The sequence below is a fragment of the Spodoptera frugiperda genome, chromosome 22 (genome assembly GCF_023101765.2).
Source record: "Spodoptera frugiperda isolate SF20-4 chromosome 22, AGI-APGP_CSIRO_Sfru_2.0, whole genome shotgun sequence".
In the NCBI taxonomy this organism is placed as follows: domain Eukaryota; kingdom Metazoa; phylum Arthropoda; class Insecta; order Lepidoptera; family Noctuidae; genus Spodoptera; species Spodoptera frugiperda.
The window spans coordinates 4160797-4177825 of NC_064233.1; the positions used below are offsets into that span (position 1 = coordinate 4160797).

General features: G+C 38.6%; 3 protein-coding genes across 5 annotated transcripts in view; 2 read left to right on the forward strand and 1 right to left on the reverse strand.

The window, feature by feature from the left end:
• Positions 1-17029, forward strand: part of LOC118279920 (T-complex protein 1 subunit epsilon) — a 324585-nt gene that overhangs the window by 260380 nt on the left and 47176 nt on the right. The gene's annotated exons all lie outside the window — the stretch shown is intronic.
• LOC118279687 (histidine decarboxylase) overlaps positions 1-17029 on the reverse strand; it is a 121796-nt gene that overhangs the window by 7934 nt on the left and 96833 nt on the right. The window lies entirely within an intron of this gene.
• Positions 468-17029, forward strand: part of LOC118279538 (uncharacterized) — a 36963-nt gene continuing 20401 nt past the window's right edge. The window contains exons 1-4 of the mRNA XM_050702306.1: positions 468-1003; positions 2923-3055; positions 3553-5693; positions 6283-6570. Of these exons, the coding sequence (XP_050558263.1) occupies positions 889-1003; positions 2923-3055; positions 3553-5693; positions 6283-6570 (2677 nt within the window). The 5' untranslated portion in view covers positions 468-888. The remainder of the gene's footprint in view (positions 1004-2922; positions 3056-3552; positions 5694-6282; positions 6571-17029) is intronic.

Below are 17029 nucleotides of genomic sequence, written 5' to 3' on the forward strand. Positions count from 1 at the left end.
GTGTGCTTCTAATGGGAATCGAACTAGAGACCTCTTTAGGTGCACTCATGCATATTAGATTAACTAAGATACCAAGTCAGTCACGAGATATTTAGAGAGAGACTAGCAAACCCAGCAAACTTCGATAATTCTTCCCTGTTTTCCTGCTTTTCTCTTGAATTTTTTCCTGAACTTTCTTTCTTTTGCTATAAAAATCACGGAGCCCGAGACTTTTGCAAGGAATGCAGAACTGTGAAAATCGATTCGTCCGTTCTGGAGTTACAGCGTAAGGAAAGGAACCCGACTCATTTTTATATTATAGAAGATATTTCGCAAATAAAATCCTTTGTAAAGCAAGCAAACCCGCGACTCTAAACTAAAGTTGGACGCTAACAACCTAACAGCTCGATTAACAAACTTAAAGGTTCACATAAGATGGCAAGGAAGTGTTTTCTGGGCATCGAACCATGACTCGACACACCCAAGCACATTTGCACCATAGCACTCGCAAAACTAAACTCGATAGGACGTGCCTTTGCCAACTTTCGAAAAAAAAGTAAAAAAAAAACTTATTTGTTGTCTGTGGGAACAGTTTTGAGCGGGAGAATTTCATATTTGGCAATTCGAATTGTTTCATTTCTATCGTGATCTCGCTCACTCCTATTGTGTTGGTGCACAGTGAAAGAGATAGATGTATGTTGCAGTGTTTCGCATAAAATGTTTAAGGAGTGTTTCGTAAATTAAATTAATTATAATAATTCGAAATTTAAATCAAATATTTTTTTTTACACAATGGAATGAGTTAGAACGTAAAGAGTATTTATTTATTTTAATTTTTAGTTTGTGATTATTTTATTTATATGTTCGTTTGAAATGAAAATGGACGTGGTAATTGCTTAAAGTGTTATTATGTTAGTTAGTTTGTTAGTTAAAATGTTAAATATATTAGTTTTGTGCCCGGTTCTGCTTGCGGCAGCTGTGCAGACACTGACCATTGATTCACAGCTTGGAACATCCATTGAAGGTAAGCAACTATTCGTTTTATGTTTTAAAAACATTCCCTCTCGTTAGGATTTTCTCCTGTATCGTGGGTGCGTTTACAAACATACAATTTCACATACCAATGACACCCAGACCCGAAACAACAATTTGTGGATCACACAAAGAGTTGCACCGTGCGGTAATCAAATTCACACGTTAAACGTTAGCCAGTTGCCCAGCCACCGCGCCAACCGTGCTGTCAAATTAATCATCAGTATATTATAAATACTAGCACCACAAACCCACATTGCACTAGACTGACCCCTATTACATGGGACTTATTATAATATAACTGGTGAAAAGTGGGTGAAATTTGTATATAAGGTGTTCTAAAAGTAAAAAGTTTGAAAATTACAATAGTGAAGCTTCACTATTGTAATTTTCAAACACAACACTGCCTCCCATTTAAGCCGTGGCAGAAACTTAGGGAGCTCCTTAAAATATGCGCACCTCTGTCTACCCTTTCAGAGTTTAAAAATATGGCGTTATGTTATATTTATTGTAATTATTATATATAGTGTATTACTTAAGGCCCACCCAAAACGGTGATTAACCCCTTTTTTAAGGGCGGAAAATCAACCTGTTTTGACTTCCGTGAGGCGAGAAGGAGTGTCAGACTCTTACTGACTACTCTTACGGAACCACCCCGTTCCTACTCCTGCTTTGAGCCGGAGCCCCGGTAACCTGGTACGTTGTACCTGTTACGTTCACAACAGGTGAACAACCTCTGAATTGCCCTAATCCAATTTTCTTTAGTCATGTATGTAGGTAAACTATCTATAATTATTCTACCATCTAATTAGATGAAATGATATGACATATGAAATACGCTAGTCAAATAATGCTAGTCATGTCTTGTATTGACTAATGGGAATTAGACAGATTTTAATTTTTAATAGTTTATCACCAGTCCACTTTTGTTTACAAATGGAAATAAGAATGCCTTGTTGGTCGAGTGATCGCAAGAGCGACTGCCGAGCAAGGGGTCTAGAAACAAAAAAAACAAACGAGCAAAATATTACTGTTTTTTCTTTGGGTTTTTCGAAAATTTCCTAGTAGTAGTACGTCAGGAATTATGCCAGTTACATGGGACTTATAACACAAATGGTGATAAGTGGGAGTACATTGTTACTTTAAAATCAATAATACTTCACTAGAACCTGGCCTTCCCTTCTCACCAGTCTACAAACCCACCAAAAAACCGTCACACTTCAAATCCCATAAATGCACATTACCGAAATACTGTCATGGCGAAACTATGTAAATTTTGTATTTCCAAACGCATCCGCCATATTGCATCCATAACAACAAGCGGCAATAAATAATAATGATAACAGCATAATAATTATTATTATACGAGCAATTTAATAAGTAAAATGTCTTTCGTTTAATTTAATTTAATATAATATAAGTACTTGTGAAATACGTGTCGTCATGAGCTAATGTTCACATGTAAACAGCAGCTCATGTAGTGTAGGTAGATGCCAAGGCAACTGATGGTATCCGGATCTGCGGACTACCTAGCGTGTTTACCGGGGCTCCAGCTCGTAAAGAAGGAGTAGGAACGGGGTGATTTTTAGCCAGTAAGACTCTGACACACCTTCTTGCCACACCCAGGGCAAGAGAAGTCATTGAACAAGTTTCCCCCTTTAAAAAAGGCAACTGATGGTAGCGGTGACTGTCCAGGCGACACACGTACTTAGGTATCGTCTTGAGCTAATGTTCACATGTAAACAGCAGCTCATGTAGTGTAGATGTCCAGTCAACTGATGGTAGCGGTGACTATCCAGGCGACACACGTACTTAGTATCGTAATAGTATAGTAATCAATGTACTAACTATAATTTTCTATATTGCATTTTAAAAGCATAATTTATAAAAATATTTTTCATTACATTTCAGATTGTTTCGATAGAATATCGATTGGAGAGCAGCTGCCTCCCGACGCCATCTACCGAAACGTGACTGAACTAACAACGCGAGAGTGTGAACACATCTGCAAGCAAGACAAACAATGCCAGAGCTACGATTATGGGTACGTAATGTTTATTGTTGAAGGTAGATGTCACTACGAGTCTTTTTTAAAATTCTGAATACATTCATAGATGGCGTATGTCAGACGAAACTTGTAAAAGGTTAAGCCATTTTTCACCAGTGATGTTATTATTCTTACGTATCTAAATAATATCTAAACTTTGGTAGATTTTTTATTATATATTTATAATGCAACTTCATGCCTTTTATCCTCGAAGGGAAAGCAGAGGTGCACATTACGGCACATAACAATTTTCGCCAATTGTTTTATAAGTCCCATGTAAGCCTATTGCCATATACCGGACACAAATCCAGACTCTGTAATACTACAGAGAAATTTTCGAAAAACTGTTAAAAGCCCAGTAAATCTTTGACCGACACGGGAATCGAACTCGAAACCCCTTGCCCGGCAGTCGCAATTGGGATCACTCGACCAACAACGTAGTCCTTTAAAGTTCCAATAGATTTTTTGAATGTTTATTTTTCTTTTTTTTCCAGAGTCGGCGCAAAAGGCAACGCAACATGCAACCTAAGCAAAAACGATGAAAAATCACTGAAAGAAAAGAACTTGTTGCTTAAACATCCAGACTATGACGTCTACATCCGTCGTATACAATGCGAGCAAGCCCCCCCTTCCCCCATCCAACCCCAGTTCGATGACCCCGGAGACGGACCCGGACCAGCCCACAGACCCGTCTTCAGACCCGTCGACGATCCAAAACAACCCTTCACAGACGATTACCTCATCTCCGGCGATTTGGAAGCTTATGGTGTTGCCAGACCAGTCTACAAACCTCAATACGATGAAAGACCTGACGACTATAGCAACCCCAAACCCGATTTCGACATGGGACCCAGTTATGGTGCGCACAAACCTCAGGATATACCTTTCAGACCTGAAAAACCTGCTCACAGTACTCGACCTGATCCGTATGATATACTTCAGTTGCAGGACCCTTATAAACCTGATAATAGGCCAGGATATCCTGCTAATGATCCAAGGCCTCCCTATGTGCCTGAAAAGCCTGAATACCATTACATTATCAGACCTAATAGGAAACCTAGGCCACAGGAAGACACAAGCTTTAATAAACCTACTAATGATTATCCTAGGCCTGGTTATGGGCAGGCTGATCCCGGATACCCTCAAGGCCCAAGACCTTATCCTGATAAAGATCCATATAATCGCCCGAGACCCGGATACCAAGGCCCACTAGGCGGTTATGGTCAAAATTCACCATACGATGATAATTCAATACACGTAGAAATAAATGACCCACCCAGACCATATAAGCCTCCCAAACCAGCTTATGGTCAAGGAATCTACGGTTATGGAACATATTCAAGTCAGAATTCTTATTCACAGTCTCAAAGTAGCCAGTCACAGTACTATGGGTCGGCTGCAGCAGACACGGGTTACGGTAACCCTTATAGACCAGATCCCAGGCCTGAAAGACCAGGGTATGGGGAGGCAAATGATGCTGGGTATGGTGGGGGGTCAAAACCAAAACCGATTAACGACAGACCGGTGTATGGTGGTGATAAGCCTGGCTATGGTGATAAGCCAGCGTATAATGATAAACCAGCTTATGGGAATGATAAACCAGCTTATGGGAATGATAAACCTGGCTATGGGAATGATAAACCTGGCTATGGGAACGATAAACCTGGGTATGGGAATGATAAACCTGGTTATGGCAATGATAAACCTTCTTATGGGAACGATAGACCTGGCTATGGGAATGATAGGCCTACTTATAATGACAAGCCATCTTATGCAAATGATAGACCTTCGTATGGTGGCAATAAGCCCTCTTATGGCAATGATCCCTCTTATGGAACCAATAATAAGCCTGCGTATGGCAACGACAGTCCTTCTTACGGTGGCAATAAACCCGCTTATGGAAATGATTATGGAAACGACAGACCTTATAGTGATGACAAACCATCTTATGGAAGTAATAGGCCATCTGTTAGTAATGATAAGCCTGCTTACGGCAATGACAGGCCTGCTTACGGCAATGATAGACCTGCCTATGGCAATGATAGGCCTGCTTACGGCAATGATAGACCTTCCTATGGCAATGATCAGCCATCCTATGGGAATAACAAACCGTCATACGACACGAAACCAGGTTACGGCAACCAAGCCTCTTATGGTAGCAACCACGCATCTTTCAGCAGTCAAAGCAGTTATAACAGCAACCAAGCTAGCTATGGAAGCCACTACTATAATAGACCTTTAGATACTGGTTATGGGTTACAGAAACCAAGCCACGATTACCAGAAACCGTACGGAACTAGCTCTTATGGAGGTTATGGGAATAACCAAAGTGCTTATGGGCAGGGATCTTATGGATCTGGATCTTATGGGTCTGGATCTTATGGCCAAGGATCTTATGGGGGTTATCAAGGATCCTATGGCAGTGGATATGGATCTCAGTCTTCTCAAAGTTCTTATTATGGGAGTCAAGGGTCGTTTGACTATAATACAGGTTCCTATGGTGGGACTGGGTCTTATGGTGGTCAGAATGACTATAATAGACCTGCTTATGGCAACAGACCTTTGAATGATAAGCCTGTGCCAGCTAAGCCTCAGAAACCTAAGCCTTCTTATGAAAATGATGAACAGGATGGAGGTACGTTTACTTTTTAATATAATTATTTTGTTTATTATAAATAATTAAATGCAACGGTTGGGCTATTGGCTGCTACTGGCAAATTTGATTCCCGCACGAAATAAATCCCTCTTTGATTCACAAATTGTTGTAACGTGTCTGAGTGCCATTTGTATGTTTGTAAAGGCATCCATTACACAGGAGAAAACCTTAATGTGGGCAACATAAATGAAAAAAAAAAACAGTAAAAAAGCTGTAACTTTTTTTCATTGTCCCCACTAGAATTTTCTCCTGTGTCGTGGGTGCGTTTACAAACATACAAATTTATATGTACATGACACCGCGACCCGGAACAATAATTTGTGGATCACACAAAGAGTTGCTCCGAGCGGGAATCGCACCCGCTACACGGTTGCACGGCAGCTAGTTGCCCAGCCGCCGCATCAACAGTGCAGTCAATTAAATAAAACAAGTCTTATATTGCTTTATCTCATTCGTGATTTGAGCTTGCCCCATTAGCCAGTTCTATCTACCACAGAATTATCAATAAACAATAAAACAAATAGATGTAACAAACAAACAAACAAACAAATAAATGATTTGTCAACAGGATACAACAAGCCAGCATACGATGAAAACCGCCCAGACTACATCAATCCAAATGACCCAGGTTACGACACAGACCAGGATAAACCGGCTTACGGTAATGAGAAACCAAACACAACCGGTTACGAAAAACCAAATATAAAACCGGTTTACGAATATGATTTGGAGAAGCCGGGTAATGTGCCCAGTTATATCGCTCGGCCGGGTGGACAGGTGGTCACGTCCAAGCCTATGGCTATCAGTGAATATGAAGAGGCCTATGGTCGGAATCCCGGCAAGGAGGTTTATAAAGGTAAGTGGAATTTGGGCTTTTATTTTCAATGTTGATATAAATCGAGTCGTCGATCGATGGTGGTATGAATAGAGTCGATCGATGATGATTTAAATCAAGTCGATCAATGATGATATAAATCGTGTCGATTGGTGTTCATAAATGATAATGATAAATGATATTTATTTGTGCAAGTTGGTTACTAAATAACTCTTTTATACGTCAATCTTTGAAATAACTAGATGATACCGGCATTGCCTATCCGACTACTCTGAGAAGAAATGCCGAAACAAACTCAGATATAAATCGAGTCGATCGATGTTCATATAAATCGAGTGGTCGATCGATGATGATATAAATCGAGTCGATCGATATTGAGTGGCGGCAAGTGTACCTATAAGAGAATTTCGGGAACAATTTTCGGGTTGAGTAGAGCTATATAGAATTAGGTAGCTTTGTCGGTTTTTCAAAACATTCAAGTTTTTCAAGAAGGCCGGCAACGCACTTGTAACGCCTCTGGTGTTTCGGTTGTCCATTGGCAGCGGCGATTGCTTACCATCCGGTGATCTATTGCTCATTTACCAGCTTACACCATAAAAACATGATGCGTACGAAGTCACCGGTAGAAGCTAGTTGAATATATTTAGCAACAACGACTAATTTACTCATACTACTAAATAAACAATACGTAATTAACTATGCATTAATGTGCTCGTATACGGAAGGTTTTTTACCTCGCAAAGTAAATTAGCTGAATTGTTTAAATTATTGTGTGTTTTAGTAAGCTGTGTGATGGCCGTAGAATTAATTTGTCAACAATCCTAGTCTTTTCGCGGGTATCATAAGAGTTATAGTAGCTAAGGTTTACATACATAATTTATTTATTAAGTTTTTTTTAAACGTTGCGCCACACTAGGATTTTCTCCTGTGTCGTGGGTGCGTTTACAAACAATACAAGTTCATATAACCGTGGGGATTCTGGCAAACCCCTCTTCTGTTTTTAGTCTAGCAGTGGATCTTAGTGGGTTATTTATAACGATTACGGGGAGAGAAGGGCTTACCCAAGACGATGACAAAGACAAAAATATACATTAAGTACATTATTATAAGCCGCGGACAGCCTAACGGACTACCGGGGCTCCGGCTCGAAAAGCAGGAGTAGGAACGGGGTGGTTTTTAGTCAGTAAGAGTCTGACACTCTCTCTCGCCTTACCCAAGACAGGAGAAGTCATTGGATAATTTATCACCTCAAAAACAAATATAAGCCTTGTGATGACGGTAGAATACATTTACAATGCAGGCAGAGGTGCTGATATTGATATATTTTAATTAAGTATTTAGTTTCCAACCGCTATACCCTAAAAATCTCAATTTTAACCCCCCAAAACCACAAAAATTTAGATGAACGCCCAATTGAAACCGACCATGGACAAGTAAGGTCATGTGTTTAAACGCATTCTGATGTAAATGATACAGATTCATCACGCCATGTCGCCTCTAAAACAATAGTTGACCCGAGGCCATATTTGACGCGGTTTGTTCACTCGCCAAAAGGTCATTTTTATGGTAAACGGCCTCATGTCATGTTTTATTACAAAGTTTAATAATATATCGTTTAATTGTTCATTCGGTTTTGTTTAAACACGCTTCTATGGGAATTTTGGGAGCTATACTTCGGTTTACACGAATGAGCCGGATGACAATGATGCCATGATCTTACAGAAAACAGACTGATCTTACAGTTTGTGTGCTGTTTAGCCAAGCGAATGAATTTACCAGAGATCTAATTCCTGTTCTAATAGCCTCCGTCCTCCATAAGGCCAGGAAAGCAGTTGTAACTCCTTCAGTGCTGCGGGTATCAAAGGGTTCGATTACTAACCATCACCCCATGTCATAAAAACAAATCTAATAATTTTAATGCATCCATAGTGTACAGTGTAGTCTACAATTTTTTATACAGTAATATGTCACAACTAAGGGCCTTATTGGGCATTGCAAATGCACTTAATCTACTTACATAATATTGATAACATTGTTTTAAATAGTAATAAAAAATACATTTATAACATTTATGTTACTATGTGCATCCATCTATTAGGTATATTATTAAACTCTGCGTCTCTACCTATAAAGAAATTAATAGCTGTAACAAAAAGTACTCCGAAAAAAAAGGAAATTTCACACAAAAATAAACACGACATTGAACTAGACAAATCATACCAAAATGTGAAAAGACCAAAACGATGAATGCATCAAAATTCCATGGAAGTACTCGTATGTTCACGCTATTTCACGGTTAGGGAGTAAGACCTTACGATGGTCACATCAAGGCTAGATAATTATGTCATATGGAGCTAAATAAATGAATAATTTGACTGTATTCGGTGAAAATAGATTTGTTCTGATTTTGTTTTTATGGTAGGTATAAGCCGGTAAACGAGCAGACGGATCACCTGATTGTAAGCAATCGCCGCCGCCCATGGACATGCGAAGGCGCCGTAGGCATTACAAGTGCGTTGCCGGCCTTTTGGGGGTAAGGAATTTAAGGGATGTTAGGGAATCAGTGATTTGGAAGTTTGAGAAAGGGGGCCACCGGTAACCATATTCACACACAACGAAACACGAAACGCAAGCGTTGTTTCACTTCAGTCTTCTGTAAGGCCGTGGTGTCACTCCAGTCGAGCCGGCCCATTCGTGCCGAAGCATGGCTCTCCCACACTTGAACTTTTTTATCCAGTCATCGAGCCAAAAATTACAGTCTTTTTACAAGAATCGATTTCAAATAGCCAACTTTAGGATATTCCGAAGGCCGGCTAGAGATACAAAGTATCATCTTATGTCCGTCCGGTCAATAGTTTAAGTTTTAACTCAATAATGGCGCATAATGGAAGGTCTAAGCAATTTGCTCAGGCCTACTGTGTACCATTTACTAAGGGGGGATGGTGTGAGGCATAAGCGGAAGCGATTTAATGGGTCGAAGATTTAATTGGACTTGCACTAAAGTGATTACTAAGTTGAAAAAGTCGGCAACGCACTTGTAACGCTTCTGGTGTTTCGGGTGTCCATGGGTGGCGCCGATTGCTTAGCATCAGGTGATCCGTCTGATAGTTTACTGGTTTATATCATGAAAATTTGGAAATTTTGTATTGTGATTGCTAAGTTGATTTGGGCAAGTTAATTAAGAGATCTTATGACTGATTTCTGAGTCGATTAATCTTGATATTGTCAGAATTTTCGTTTTTTTTTGGAAATATTACGGGATCTATGCATTATAAATTTCCCGTTTCTTAGGAAACGTATGTGCCAAAAATAAGTTAATGATAGTGTACAATTAAGTTTATCTTTAAAACAGAAAATCTTGCGTTGTATTTTGTGAGGACGAGGTTACTGGACACCAAACTCCCTCGAATTTTAGGTTTTTGGTGTTGTGGGTTTCAATGGACCATAATTATTATTGATCATCGGCTGATTTGCTTCCTTATAAAATAATGTAGTTTTCCTGGGAAATCTAACGACTACTACAACGGTTTTGTGGGGCTTAGTATATTGTAATGTAATTTATATGGAAAAGGAATAAATAAATAATACTAGAGAGAAATAACTAATGGTTTCCCGAAATTCCTACAGGTACGAGACCAATCAGAGAATCTTATAATATCTTTGGATTTATTTCGTTGCGGGATCCAAGACAGTTATTTATTATGTCACTGGGATGTTTTCAAGGTTGTATCTACTGTAAACCCTGGCTTACAGGAGTTGCAGCGATAGTAGAAGGATGAGGTGGGCTTGTCTCAAAAAAAATGAGATAGTAGTTCATTCTAAAAAATAAGGTCACAAATCCGCTATCCCTTTCTATTTACACCACACTGAGCGAGATAGAAATCTTATATCAAGATTCTTTGAATCATTGTGTACGAAACTTATTGTTTATGTTATATCATATACCCATTTACTACAGCCTTGGCTATTGTCTTTTGTTTTTTGGTAAATATATATAGAAAAAAACATCATGTATATGAAAAAGTCTCTTATTTGATGAAGATTATTATAATAATATTATGTGTGGAGTTATTTTGCTATGTATTGAGAATAACTGCGCGGCGGGACCGTTGGGTAGTCGTATTGAGATGATTTTCAAGTTTACTTGAACATTATGTAGTCTGTAATTGAGTGTTGTGTCGAAAATGAGCTCGAGCGGGCTTTTCCACCAGAGATGTGCTATACTACGTTGTTGTGGAGGCGTTTGGCTTCCATCAATCATTTTCTTTGGTACACGTAGCTTAGCAGTGGTGGAAACGGACTCAGCTAAGCTATGGTCGGCTTATTATTTATTTTTAAATGGAAAGATGCGTGCTATATATATGGCTTTCCTACTATCGATACATTGCATACTTGAGCTGCGCATCTTCCTCGCTCAGCTTAGTATCAGTGAAAAGGGTCACATAATTTCACAGCTTAGCTAAGCACATCACTGGTGGTAAAGCACACTTATAATAGTCGAATCTCTTTTTATTTAAAAATAATTAGGATTATCGTCAGCAGTCCAAAACACCAGAGGGGCACAAGTGCGGTTTTTTAAGGGGGTTAGGAATTTGAGAATTATTGTTGATTTGGGGATTGGGGAGAAGGGTAATTGGGCCTTCGGTAACATCACTCGTACGACGGATCACAACGCAATCGTTGTTTCACGTCGGTTTTCAGTAAGCCGTAGTATCACTCCGGTCGAGCCGGCTTTCACGCACTTAAAACTACAGGACAAAGTTTTATTGGTTTTCGAAAATTGTCTCGGTGTCTGTTTGGAACGTTTCTGTACTCATAATTGGCGGTACATAGTAGATACAAGTCAAAGTCAAAATTATTTATTTCAAATAGACCGGGAAGCTACATTTGAACGTCAAAGAAAATCTTTCTGTCGGTCAGTCCTCCAGTAAAGCTATTTACATTACATGTTCAGTATGAACACCATTTTGTACTCCACCTTTTTATCCAGATGATAAAAATGTGTGATTCATTGTTACATCATCTAAATATCGGACGCATTTCTGCCTACCCCCCCACAGACACAACAGAACGTGTTATTACTTTAATATCTCAGTTCCTACCCTTGCTTTACAACGGTCTTCCTATCATTGTGTTGTCAAACCCAAGGTTTGAACACAATGTTAAAAGATGTACGCGATAAAATTTATGCTAACTGAATTTTTTACAAGATTCTTTTTTGTAAATTCATTTTGAAGTTATTTATGTAATACTTTATGAAATTTGGATTGAATAGTTCTTGTAGAAGTCGTTTAAATATTTCTATCACAACCTCTATTCTTCCCGCGGGTGTCATAAGGGTCTTTTTCTATCTCTTTGACTGAATATTAGTGTTGTATTGTTCTCACATAATTGAAGCAATCGAAACAATGTAACCAATAATCGTATTGTGAATCTGATTGAAAAAGTGTAATCAATGGAGTTTATTGCTCGTTCTTCTCTATAGGAATCTACTACTATACTTAGAACAAGCAAATAGAGTAAGTAGAGGACTGACCGACAGACAGACATTTTTAATAATATTTGTTTTGACTTTGATGTCCATTGGGGTGGTTTTAGTAAGGTAGAATTCCCACTCTTTTCTCTCCAAAAACACCTTTTAATATAGTATGTACTTACAATCATCTATTAGCGTGTTCGTTGTTTACCATTTTACAATGTCACATCTAAATAATCGAACCGGCAACGAGTTGCTACCTATCTAATCACAGTTGTCATTCTATAAAAAAAACAATGTTGTCAATTAAATTCCTAGCATTGTGTTGTAAGTAACTCATCAAGGATGTATGTTTAAATGTAAAGCTTACCCATATTGTTTTAAACTGACGAAAAAATAAACACAAGTCTGATCGTTGTTGTTTGTGTTTGGTTCCGTACCTTTTCTGTGGAGCCTCATTGTGCAATTCCTATATTTTTTTTAGTGGAAAAATCATTTAATGTCTTCTCCTGTCTGGGGTGAGGCGAGAGGGAGTGTTAGACTCGTACTGTCTAAAAACGACCCTGTTTCTACTTCTGCTTTTCGAGCCTGAGCCCCGGTAAACCCGCTAGGTAGTCCGCAGCTCCGGATCAGTTATCAGCCCTACTGGGCCCTATCTGTGGTGGTCTGATGGCTCTTTGAGGCGTGCGCGGAACGCAACGCGCCGCACGCACGGGTCTGGTTCTGGTCGGGCGGCGAGCTACCCTTGCTCGCCGTCCACAGACCCGCACTTACGGTGGCCGGAGATCATCAAATTTTTGAAAAACTCAGTAATACTTTGTCCGACCCGAGAATCGAACCCGAGACACCTTGTTCAAGTAGTAACTAATATTTCACAAAGTGGGTTTCACCACCCACCTTACAGATCCCCAATAAATAAATTGCTTTTAAAACGTACAGACATTAGAGCCCGCGGTTCGAGTGCCGGATGCGTACAATTTGTTGAATTACGCGGAAGACTTTACTATAGTATTCAAAGGATTTTTTGTTAACTATCCATCTTAAAGTTAAAATACGACTTCATTGGTACGGTGGATTGAAGTGATACTTTAAAAGTAAGGTTTGGGGTTTGATTCTTTTGTGATATTGATAATATTATGTTTCGTTTTTTATGTAATAAGCTGGTAAACGAGCAGAAGGATCACTTGATGGGAAGCAATCGCCGACGCCCATGGACACTTAAAACACCAGAGGGTTTTGGGAGTTAGGAATTTAAGCGTTGTTGGGCAATTGGGGATCTTTCTCAAGATTGGGAAGGGGGCAATTGGGCCTCTGGAAACCTAACTCACACAACTAAACACAACGCAAGCGTCGTTTCACGTCTGTTTTCTGTGAGGCCGTGGTATCACTCCGGTCGAGCCGGCCCAGTCGTGCTGAAGCATCGCTCTCCCACGCTTAAATGTACTCAGTCTTGGCAGGTGGGTCGCAAGTTTGCAGTTTAAAAGTGTTATTAGAAAATGCTGGTATCTAGTCGTTGCCTTTTTTGAAAGGCCTAGGTTTTTCAAAATCATTATCTTAAGCCCTTTTCAAACCAATTTGGTGTAGGTCTCCTTCATTTTATATTTTGGGCTATTAGCATCCTATTTTGTCCCGCCACCACTTTGATGTCATCTTTCCATCTCATCTGCGGTCTACCAATAGGTCGTTTAAGTTCCCATGGTTTCCACTCCAGAAGATCTTTGCAGCATGAGTTGTATTTTCGGGTTATATGTACCGCCCATTGCCCACCCCATTCCTACTCCAGCTTCGAACCGGAGCCCCGGTAAGCTCTATATCGATGAATTATCTGCACAGTTGGCGCTGTGGCCGGGCAACAGGCTGCTGTACAACTTGTTCGATTCCCGCACGGATCGCCTCTTTAAGTGATTCACAAATTGTTGTTTCGGGTCTGGGTGTCACGTGCATGTGAAATTGTATGTTTCACGACACAGGAGAAAATCCTAATATGAGGAAACGTTGTTTTTAAAGAAAAAGAATTCAAAACGATATACTTATTATTCTTAAATTCAAAATCATAAAAATCCAATAATACTTTTCCCCACCCAAAAACTAAGTCATTACTTAAAAAAAGTCATAAATATCCAAACTCATACACCCACAAAAATGAATTCACGCTACAATTCTACAATTTTGTATGGGCACCATGAAAATGCTTCATGTTAAAATATTCTCATGGCACTCACAATGGTAGGATATATTAGGTTTTTTGACTCGAATAATCCTTTTTTTTAGAAACAATAGACCGACTACTAAAGTTATCAGATGTAATCAGTATGGCGTTGGTTTTGTGTGGATGTGACGCTGTTGTTAATATCTATGTAGAGATTTTGGAAGGAATAGGGTAGATGACTGATTTTTATTTTGTCCGTCCGTAGATTATTTTAAAATATTAGACTCGTATTTTTTATTTTCTTTCGAAAACAAATACTTTTGATGATACATCGATTTGAAATATCATGTATTGTGATGTCACGTATGGGTACGTTTTATACGTAGAAATTATGTATTTGCTTCCATTCCAAAACTTTGATTCGTTTTATCTGAGAATTGTTATCTTATATGACAAAATATTTTTATTTTGTCAAAGTTTGTGAAAAAATATTTGACACGTATTTTTTTTTCATTACCTAACTGATGGACTAATTAGATTTTTATTTTAATAGTCCATCATCATTAATCAAATGAGTATGGGTAATCTTATTTATATTTAGTTGGGCAAACGTATTACATACTGGTTTTATAAAATTACGAGATGGTTTTAGTTTTCCAAGTTATTACATTAACAGAAAATAGTGCAAGGCAATTAAAACATAAGAACAAGTTTTTAACACTTAAAATAACCCACAATTATTATTTTAATTATGGTGTGTTTATGTCTAATTAAGATTAAGATATAATTTTTATGGTCATATCATAGAAAAAAAAACAAGTAATTTGTCTAATAATTGTATGTCGAAATAACCTTAGAAAGTACATATAACTCAGAAAAAGTCACATTGGTACTTTTACCGTTGGTAGGTTTCGAACCATCACTCCCATCATCGTCTTGAACCTCCGGGCCACTACGATATTTTTTTACACATAACAATATACATACATTCATCCAAACTGCATTAAGTACATCTCTTTAAAACAATGTTCAACAGTTCTATTGTTTAAATTAAAAGTCTTATCCACACAATTCTCCACTGAATTTTCCATTCACATATAAGCTTATGGTAGACAATGCTACTGTTCAGTTGCATTATGTTACGCGGCGCGGTCTCATTGACCCATAAACAAACATTCATGCATATTTTATAGCAAAATTATGTCAAAAAATCCATTATTGGATACATAAAAAGTCAAAATAATCCATAAACACTAATGGATTTTATAAAATAAAGTGACTTAATAAAAAATAGTGTTCGATTTTTGAAATTATTGTAATTCGAACGGGTATTGTGTGTGTTAAAATTGATTTTTAATAAAAATAAATGTGTAATTTGGATTAATAAATAACAATTATGATTTATGTGGATTATTGTGCTGTGGATATAAGTGGATTTTATGGAATAATTGGATTTATTGGATGATGCAAATGCTAAAGTGTTGTGAAAATGAATTTGTGGACGACATTGTTTTTGTTTTGCCATTTTGTTTGTGTTGTCATCGGATCCAGGGTTATACTTGTGGAGAATGCACCAAGTATGTATTGTTACTGTTATTTTTTTTCTAAAAAAAAGTTTCCCCAAGCTAGAATTTTCTCCTGTGTCTTTGGTGCGTTTACAAATACAATTTCACATGAACACGACACCCAGACCCGAAATAACAATTTGTGGATTGAGACACAAAGAGCGGAGAGATTCGTGCGGGAATTGAAACCGCTACACGTTGTACGGTGGCCTGTTGTCCAGCCACCGCGCCAACTGTGCAAGCAGTGTTGTTTTTATTAGTCATTATAAAAAAAAACAAAATGAGAAATAGCTCCATTTATTTAGTTATAGTATCTCCACTCTATATTACTAACTACACTGCCAAAAAATAGCAGTGCTGGATTTAGTTCATTGTTTTGTTAGTCAAGTGACCGCCAGCGCTGAGGAAAAGGGGTTCGATTCCCGTGTCCAGACTAAACATTATTAGGGTTTCGGTTTTTCGTTCTGTTAGAGCTCGGAATTTGATAATGTGTCCAGTGTATGGCAATAGGGTTACCAATTATTACAGGGACCTCATTAACGTATTAATCAGTGAAAATTGGTATTATATTATTATAATAACTATCGTGAGACATACTAAATTAACTGAAATTTACGGTTTACTCACGTAAATAAATAGAGAAAAGCTCTACTAGTTTCGAGTCACAGAGGGACTCTTCATCATTCTACGCGCAGCCTACGTAGCCTAGGCTTCGCGACGACGACGCCGCGTCTGCGCACACTGCTCATGATGAAGAGTACCTCTGTGACTCGAAACTAGTAGAGCTTTTCTCTATTAATTTACGTGAGTAAACCATGATTTTTAGGTAATTTAGTGATACATAGTTTATAGACACCCCTTTTTTTAGGGGGAAAATCACCCAATGACTTCTCCCGTCTTGGGCGAGGCGAGAGGGAGTGTCAGACTCTTACTGACTAAAAACCACCCCGTTCCTACTCCTGCTTTTCGAGCCAGAGCCCCGGTAAACCAGTATCAGCCCTAATGGGCCCCATCTATTGTGGTCTGATGCCTCTTTGAGGCGCGCACAGAATGCGACGCGCCGCGCGCATTTAGGGACACCCCTGCTTACCCCTTTTGGAATTAAAATGCGAGACATTATGCTATATCCTAAGATAATTTTATCACTATAATCTGTCTAGTTTACGAGCACAATTATGTATAATTTTTGTCGCCTCCTCGACACGCTTGGCAGCTTGTTACGTCTTCTTCGTACTAGGGGTCAAATACAGCGCATAACTGTAGGTTTTTATAAAAAATCTAGGTATAAAA